This window comes from Microtus ochrogaster, chromosome 2 (genome assembly GCF_000317375.1).
Source record: "Microtus ochrogaster isolate Prairie Vole_2 chromosome 2, MicOch1.0, whole genome shotgun sequence".
In the NCBI taxonomy this organism is placed as follows: Eukaryota; Metazoa; Chordata; class Mammalia; order Rodentia; family Cricetidae; genus Microtus; species Microtus ochrogaster.
The window spans coordinates 92,771,093-92,779,592 of NC_022010.1; the positions used below are offsets into that span (position 1 = coordinate 92,771,093).

General features: G+C 45.8%; 1 protein-coding gene across 6 annotated transcripts in view; it reads right to left on the minus strand.

Annotated features, from left to right (window-relative positions):
- App (amyloid beta precursor protein) overlaps positions 1-8,295 on the minus strand; it is a 221,324-nt gene extending 213,029 nt beyond the window's left edge. For 2 of the 6 annotated variants that reach the window (XM_005345296.3, XM_005345291.3), the window contains exon 1: positions 8,056-8,290. In XM_005345296.3, coding sequence (XP_005345353.1) covers positions 8,056-8,112 — 57 coding nt within the window. In that variant the 5' untranslated portion in view covers positions 8,113-8,290. Of the gene's footprint in view, positions 1-8,055 lie in introns of all 6 variants that reach the window. The other 4 variants (XM_005345292.3, XM_005345294.3, XM_005345293.3 and 1 more) reach the window with 4 other exon arrangements.
- Between the last annotated feature and the right edge of the window lie 205 nt (positions 8,296-8,500).

The window sequence follows — 8,500 nt, forward strand, 5'->3', positions numbered from 1 at the left end:
GAAAATAGAGGAAAATAGAAATAACTATCATACTGTTAATTAGGCCAGTTTCAGCAAGAAGAATTTTGTATGCTTTCTCCTGCTATGCGGTTCCCAGAGCTTCTGGCTGTGTTAAAAACAAGTGCCAAAGAGGAAGTGAAACTGCCTAGGGGGGGACCAAGGAAGCTAATGGGGAAAAGGGAACTGGAAGGAAGGAGCAGAGGGGACAGGAGGGGAAGAGAAAGGAAGGGAGCGGAGGGGAGAACATAATCACATGTAGCACATGTATGAAATGTGAAAATGTCCTCATGTGGCACAGTCCTGTGCACAATGAATATGCACATTGCAATGTCTTTAATAATAATTTTCAGTCATCTAGGAATGTGTACTAATGAAACATTAATTCTAATTTTAATTAATTTTTAAAAAGTAGGCTTGCAAACAAAGCAAACCTGGACAAATGAGATTTTGGTAACAAGGGATGAAAGGGCGGATCTTAAACACACAAATATACCTCCAGGGTAAGATTAAGCGTCACATGTTTATTGTCTTGCAAAATGTCCCCATGGGGTTAAGATATATGACTGTCATTAAAGCTTAGAAATTTAGCAAAGCAACAAGAGCAATAAAACATTTCTTCACTTAACACAAATGACTTTCTCTGACGGATCTCTTACTCTCCTAAGTGTCCTCTAAGGCTGAAGAGTAATTTATCACTATCAGTTAGAAAGCCTCGCTGCTTCACTGTCTCCAGTGAAGATAAAGACAGTATGTGTCCTTCTAGAAGCTGAGAGCACAGGATAAATTTGATTCTCCGAATAAAAGAACCGGACAAAGAACAATTTCATAACCATGAAATCACAAAAAAGTAATTTTTCATAGCTGCAGAGTTAAATTTTTAATCTGAAATATCTTTTGAACTAGAGAAGAAAAAAACAGACCCTCTGAAAAGAAGGAGATTCAAGTTCTGTTCCATGTCCATTGCTGTACTCAGCTCAGGATTCACGGTCTACAAAACCATTTCTAATGTGTTACATATACTCATTTCTTATTTGTGTTCACTGACCCTACACCCAAGGTTCTGAGACCTTCTCTCCTTTCTCCCTGTAACTACTCTAAGTAAGGTGAGAAGTAAATGTGGATTCTGTAGTTCCAGCTAGAACCAACCTCTATCCAAATACTGAATACATGGCTGGCCAATTAAGAACTCATCTGGACTCCTAAGGCCTTTGCTTCTTGCTCCTTCCATGTTGTTGGCACACATAATCTAACCACAGAACCCTCAGATTTAGGCACTAAAAGTTTCAAATATCATCAGACTAATTTTGACAAAGAGCGGAATTGAGAGCACATGGGCAAAGCTGCTGATATTTCAACGTGTGTTTCTGAGTCACAGATTATAGTTAATTTTTAAGGACGTGATAGCCCCAATGTAACAGTTATATAAACTCATTTGAGTCGGCTTTTCCTGACAGGAAGGCTGTCTTCATGTCCTGTCTTGGATGAAGGCTGATTGAGCTGTCCATGCTAGGATCAACTTTCTTTGGCTGGCACTTGAATCTTCTACTTCTGCTCTGATGACAAAGCCTGATTATTCTTTGTTATAGAGAAGATTTAGCTGAAGACTAAGCTAAGCCTGTCCACGCATCCAAAGACGTCCAGTTAATAACTGCATTAATAATCAAGCCAGTGCATAACTCACTCAATATTAAACACGTAGAAGGATGCTAGCATACAGAGCATTAAAAATGAGCATTTTCCACTTTTATAAACCCAGCACAATTCTGTACTGCTTGAATTCTTCAATGAGCATAACATGAATTATTCTAATATTTTTAAAAATCCAACCGAGATATAAAATCACATATGTAATAAATGATATTTTATAACAGGTGTTTAAAAAACTTTTACCTATGCTGTTTCATTGTAGAATCTTTTTTTTTTTTAATTTTTTGACACAGTCTTGCCATGTAGCCCAAGCTGGCTTGGACCTGTCAATCTCTCTCGTTCTCTCACTGTCTCCTCAGAGCTGGGATTACAGGCATGTGCCACACCTGGGTAAACTCACTGAATCTTGTAGCGAACTAACTACCAGCTTCCTCTTATGCTTAATTAGACAACAAGTAAGTTAATTGCTCTAATAAGTAAAATACCACAAAGATTATTTTAGCTTCCTATAACTATGGATGAGAAAAATATATTCATTTTCTACCATTCAATAAAAGCAGCAACACTTAGTTATGATGGTACATCAAGCTACATATTAATATAATTTATCCACTTAAGCATATTAAACATGTAACAATTTAACCCTCAGCAATGATAAATAACTACTATTCACATTTACAAAAGCACAGCAATTTAACCATAGCCAATATCTCAGGGACACAGGCCCCAGAATGCTCAAGCAACCTGGCTCCCATTTGGGAACCTGCCCTAACTTGGATTCTGTTGCTGTGATAAAACTATAACCAAAAGCAACTTGCAGAGGAAAGAGTTTACAACATCACACACATGACCACCCATCATCAAGGACAGCCAAGAACAGGAGCTCAAGTAGGAACCGGGAGGTGGAACCAAAACAGAGGCCATGGAGAAGCGTCCCACTCCACAGTTTGCATACACCCAAGGACTACCTTGGTGCTCAGGAGCAGCACCACCCATGGTTGGCTGGGCCCTCCCACATCAATCATAAATCAAGAAAGTGTGCCCCACTTGCCTCCTGGCCAATCTGATAGAGGCAATTCTCAATGGAGGGACAGCCTTCCCAGATAACTCTAGTTTGTGTCAAATCCACAGAAACCAGCCAGCACAGATCCCCATCTCAAAAAATAAAAAAGTAACCAAGCAAAATAAATCTAAATAAAATATCTTCTTTGCCCAGTACTGCAGCTAGGACTAAATGTCTATGAACCCAAGTTCTCTGTAACCTCTTCTGTATTCCATGACATATCGCTTCTTCAAAAACTAGTAGCAAAATAAGCAAATTAAACAAACAAATAATTTTTTAAAGATCTGTTTTAAAATAAGTTACTACAGCAGACATTCTAGTCCAGCATTGGGTGAATTCTGATCTCAAAGGTGCTGTCAGTCACACCTACTAGATGAAACAATCTGAAGAAAAAAAATCACTGAACATTGGGTTTTTTTTTTTTTTCATGATAAATAGTCTCTTCCCAAAGCAATCCATGTTAAACTAAGGAAAGAGCCATGTAACATTCCCCTTCAGGAGCGTCTCCACAGAGTCTGAAATACAATACAAGTAATTGCTTACACTTGCTTCTCATTCAGGGAGCATGCTCATTCCCTCCCTTAGCCTTGTCAGCCTGCCATCCCCCTCCCACCCACTCGTGAGAGTGGGACACAAAACGTATGCTGCAGAAGGTTACAGTGTTCACGAGCGCTTGCAAAAGACAGTATTTATTATCAATCCTCATTCCACGGTTTGTGTCTAGGATCCCACTATGAAAAGGAAAAGATGTCACTGTCAAGTAAACGAAAACAACAGAATGAAAACTAAAGCCCTAAATCAGGTTAGGGTTTGGAAACTGAAAACAGAGCACCGGCTGCTGGCCAGGCCCTCACAAATGCAGGTGTGTGCTATGTGGCACGCACCCTTCTGGACCACAAGGTCATCTAGACCAGGGAGTGGGATGTGACCTTAGCTACGTAGGTAACATCAAGATGTTAACAGCTCTGAGGAGAGAGGAACAGGACGGAAACATGCCCTGGGCTTCCTCTGCCCTTCTCCCCGCTTCTTGCACACCCTGGCCTCCATGGCATTACTTGGCATCTTTGTTTGCAGAACAGCCTAATGAATCCTGAACGTGGTTCAAAATGGTCCATCTGCAACTGGTCCCCAAATCCCTGCTTCTATTTTAAAATTGTCCAGAGATTTTCTTTCCTTTCTTTTTTTTTTCCTTAATGGATTTTTTCCCTCAGGGATTTCTATTTGATGCAGCAGGTAGAACCCTAGCAACATTCTTGAGTTTTTGTTTATTGTTTTGTTTTTTCGTGATTCCTTGGGATGGGATGTAGTTCAGTGGTAGAGTAGTTGTCCATCTTGCTTAAGTCTCCAAATTTGATCCCAACACAGGCACAAAAACAGAAAAACAAAGAAACAAAAAACCAAAAACAAACAAAACATGAAAACCTCCATGGGTCTGCCATGCAAACACGGCTGGGAAGTCATGGTTAACAAAATCGTATTTCTTATAGAAGCCTCTTTAAGAAGTTGAATTGTCCTTTGCTGCTGCTCATTGCTGCAGAGGGAGGCGCCCTGTTACCATTTACTGGACTGATTAGCATGGTGCTGAGGTCTTGGTCTGCTTTTAGCCATGGCCTCCCTCCTTGTTTCTGATTCTCCACCCAGCTCCAGAGTCCAACCTATAGTTGTCACAGCTTCTGTTTATTTTCCGTCTCCCCAGAAGAACGGAAGCTCCGTGAAGAAAAAGACAGTTGGGGTTTATATAAAAGATGGTCAGAGCTGAGACAGGATTTGGCTTAAAAATAAAACAATAAAATTTCCCCTAATGAATAGATAAGACGGTGAATCGAACTGAATTCCACACTTGTTCTTTCTTTCATTATGCAAAGCCTTATCTGTGCCTGGCTCTGGAGCAAGCTCAAAGAACACAGATAAGACAAAGGCCCTGCACACACGCTGGTGTTTGTAAGTGAACAAATACAGCCACGCGAATACTTAACCTTCCTTCCCCAGGCCTGGGCCACAAACCTGGCTGGGAACTTACAAATGAGGAAATGCCCCAGGACTATCCAATTCTATCACCCCTATAATCTTTTTAGCTATAGGTATTCATCCTGTACCACACTCTCAGTACACCACTTACTGGGTACTTCCCCCCCCCCCTTAATTTGTACTTTCTTTTTCTTTTCTTTTTTTTTTGCATATAACATTCCTATTTCATAATTATGGGCATGTTTTATTCGCCCTATATACTTCAGTACCCAGTGGAGGTGAGTAACAAAGCATAAACAGTCAAATTAACATTACATTCTGGAAACTTGAGATTTAAAGTGTATTCGTGCAGGTCCATTTTGCAGAGCCTGACATAAAGGACAGAGAGGATAAAAGAAAATTTATTAATGAAAGATGCATAGGAAATCTTAAAACAGCACAGTTTTTGCAGAAGTAATGTACATTATTTTATTAAGCACTTCTTGATTCACTTCTGTGTGAAGGATTACTGATAATAATCCTCATTATCAAATAAATGCACAGGGTTGATGTGCCAGAAACAGTAAACTTAAAACAGAAGCCCTCTAGCAGTAAGAGAGACCCTTAACCACAAAGCTCACTTCCCTTCCTTCAAATCGGGAGCCGACTGATGCCATTTTTCCCGTTTATTTTGAACCAGTCTCATCTTGTGTACAGCTCTTCATTTCTTCAGTTCTGTCTTCTAACAGTCTGCAGTACTAAGGGTCTTGCCAGCGTCATGGGGGATGCTATCGCTTGGGGTGACAGGAGAGTGTATAGCCAGTCAGTAATCATGGCTTCCCACTGACAAGCAGGAGCCACTGACTCCTGGTGAAGGCCTATCAAAATCTCAGCCTCACTGCTGTGGGTGCAGGCTTCCACCTTAGAGTGGCACTACTCAGCAGGTCTCCGGACTGAAGAAACCACCACGACCAAGGCGAGTGGGTAGTTATCAGCTCCACACAAGAAAACAAAACTTCCAGGAGAACAGAGCTGAACAAGCAAGCAAACAAGGGTGTGTGTCCATCACAGTTTCTTAATCGCGTGACCAGGAAAAGATGTCAAACCAGGGACAGAGGGTTCCCGAGAAGAGGAGGCTCCATCATCACGGCCCTGGTTCACTTTGATTCTATTTCAGAGCCACCTGCAGATCTATTTTCTGTGATTTACAAAAGGCAGCCAACTCGTCCTTTCCTTCGGAGGCTTCAGTGGATGCGGAGCTGCGCAAGGCCCTGTCACGCCTCATTAGTGTGAATTACCTATCCTTCCAATGATTCACAAAAGGTACTGATGTGATTCTCACATTCACCCTTTAAAGGTGACAATAACCACAGGATAATCTCTAAATGGTTGGCAGAAAATGGATATGCAATTGCATAAGCCAAAAAAAAAAAATTCTCTTCTTCTTGGCCTACATCCTGACTCTCTTTACACAAGTTTTAAAAAATGCTCAAGAAAAATAAATATTTAAGTTTTAACATGAGCTTCAAAAATTACAGTTATGCTTTTAATTACTTAATTGTGTCTTTATATAGTAAGAAATTTGAAAAACTGAACGATAATACAATTAAAATTTTAGGTCATCAGAGAAATCAGAATTTTCTTGATTAAATAGCCTTTAAAAAAATGGAACACTAAATTCTTAAGACTCCTAAAAAAAAACCTGTTTTAACCAACCTGAGGTGATTTCCAGATCCTGGGGCCACTTGTGGGAAAAAAAAAAATTAGGGGGGGAAAAGTTCAATGACCTTGTAAATTAAGGACTAAAAATAAATAAATAAATAAAAATCGTCCTAGTGTGATAGCCTGGGCAGTCCCCACGGAATTACAGGAAAACACTCATCCGGAAATTGCTATTTTGGAAAATTACTATGAGGTGGGGAAAAGGGTGAGTCTGGTGGGGAAGGGACATTGCGAATGCACAGATGCTGAAAAGGGAACAAACGATGCGAAATACAACCAGCTGCCACGCAAACAACTTCTAGGCATCTTTGGATAAAAAGAAAAACAGCCCTTTTGCTGGATGTTGGAGAGTTGGATGAATGGGGAAGACTTGTTATACACCTAGTGGTGGGTGGATTTCACAGGCTGCAGCCTCCACACAGCTTTTCTTTGCTGCACTGCAGAGGCGCCATCTTCTCCGTCTTAATCTTCACTCTACTCAAGCCTTTTATCTGTACCCTTTTCAAAAAAGACCCTGAGGACCCTCCCCAACATCCTGCACCCCCCGGGGTGACTAAGCTAGAGTCCCCAGAACTGCCCTGAGGAGGCCGCACCTTAATCAGACAAACGCCTCCTTTGAGGCACGGGGAGCCCCAGCCTCCCACCACCCGGCACTGCCCTTTCCAGACACACGCCTCCTCACTCTGGTCTCTCTTTTTCTCCCTCTCTCCGAGGACTTTGCAGCCCCGCACTGGATTGGCACTAGGCGGTGGTGATGCGGGGGTGGGAAACCGCGGGCCCCAGTAGCAACCCCCAGGCCCTCGGGGACAGACGCGCAGCACGGGGAAGGGAGCCGCGGTGGCGCACAAACTACCAGGGCTCCTCCACCGCGTCCTGGACGGCGAGGGCGGGGTGTCGCGGCTTTTGTTCCCGGGGACCTTCTCGGTCTCTGGGAGAAACTGGAGGCGCAACGGAGAGGCCGGGACGTCCAGTCTGAAGGACGGTGCCTGGTGGCCGTAGCTCTCCGAGCCCTCCCAGCACTTGCAACTTAACACAAAAGGGAGAGACGGAAATGCACAAAGTTTGCCTGAGGACGGTGGCGGTGCGCGACCCCGCGCCGCTCCGGAGAGGGTCGCTGCGCAGGCACAGCCTCCGCCCGCGGCTGCCAGGAGCAAAGCTCAGCTTCGCAGCGAAGTCGGGCGGGGGTGGGAAGGAAAGGGAAGCCAGGAGCACCCCGGCGTCCAGAGCTGCCCCCATTCCACCCCAGGACTCCAGGGAAGGGGAAGGGTGGCGATTTCCTCGTGGGGTACCGGATCCAGAGACTCTGCACTTTCAGTTTTCCACACGTGTCCCCTTCCCCCCACTAACTGGGTGTCTCTAGCATCCCCGAGACCGGCTCCCGAGGCAGGGAGGAGTCAGGGTCTGAGCTCGGGCTCGGCCCCTCACCCTCACCGGGGCTGGCGCGGATATGGGGAGCCCCGCGCCTCACCCACTCCCTCTCCACCGGTCGGGTAGGGCGTCCCCGGGTAGGGCTGGGCCAGAGACGCCGATGCGCAAGGCACCCGCAGGCGGGGGCGGCGGAGAGCGGGATAGCCGTGACTGTCCCCCGCCTCTCCCGAGTCAAGCTCCGTGGTGAGAAGGATCAGATTCTCCCGGCGCCCGCCTCCCCCGTCTCTTTCCCAAGGCGCGGCACCCACCTCCAGCGCCCGAACCGTCCAGGCGGCCAGCAGGAGCAGTGCCAAGCTGGGCAGCATCGTGATCCGGCTTGGGGCACCGTGTGCTCTGTGTGCGAATGGGAGATCCGCCGCGCCCTGGCTGGGTCCGCGTCGCCGCCGCCGTCTCCGAGAGCCCCCGCGCTCGCTGTGCTCTAGGTGCTCTCGCCTCCCGCCGCCGAGGAAACTGACAGAGCTGGAGCGCGGCGGCCGGGCTCGCAGCCGGGAGAGTCAGCTGATCCCGCCCACCCGGCTCGCCACCCGAGAGAGACCCCTAGCGGAGCCCCGGGGAGCTGCGCCCGTGCGCAACGGGAGGCGACCGGGGCCAGGAGCACACAGGTGCGGTGTCCTGGGCACCAGTGAGGGGCTGTGGAACCCGCGGTCCCCCTGGGCTCCGAGAACCAAGGGAGGGCTGATCTGGGTCCGGGAG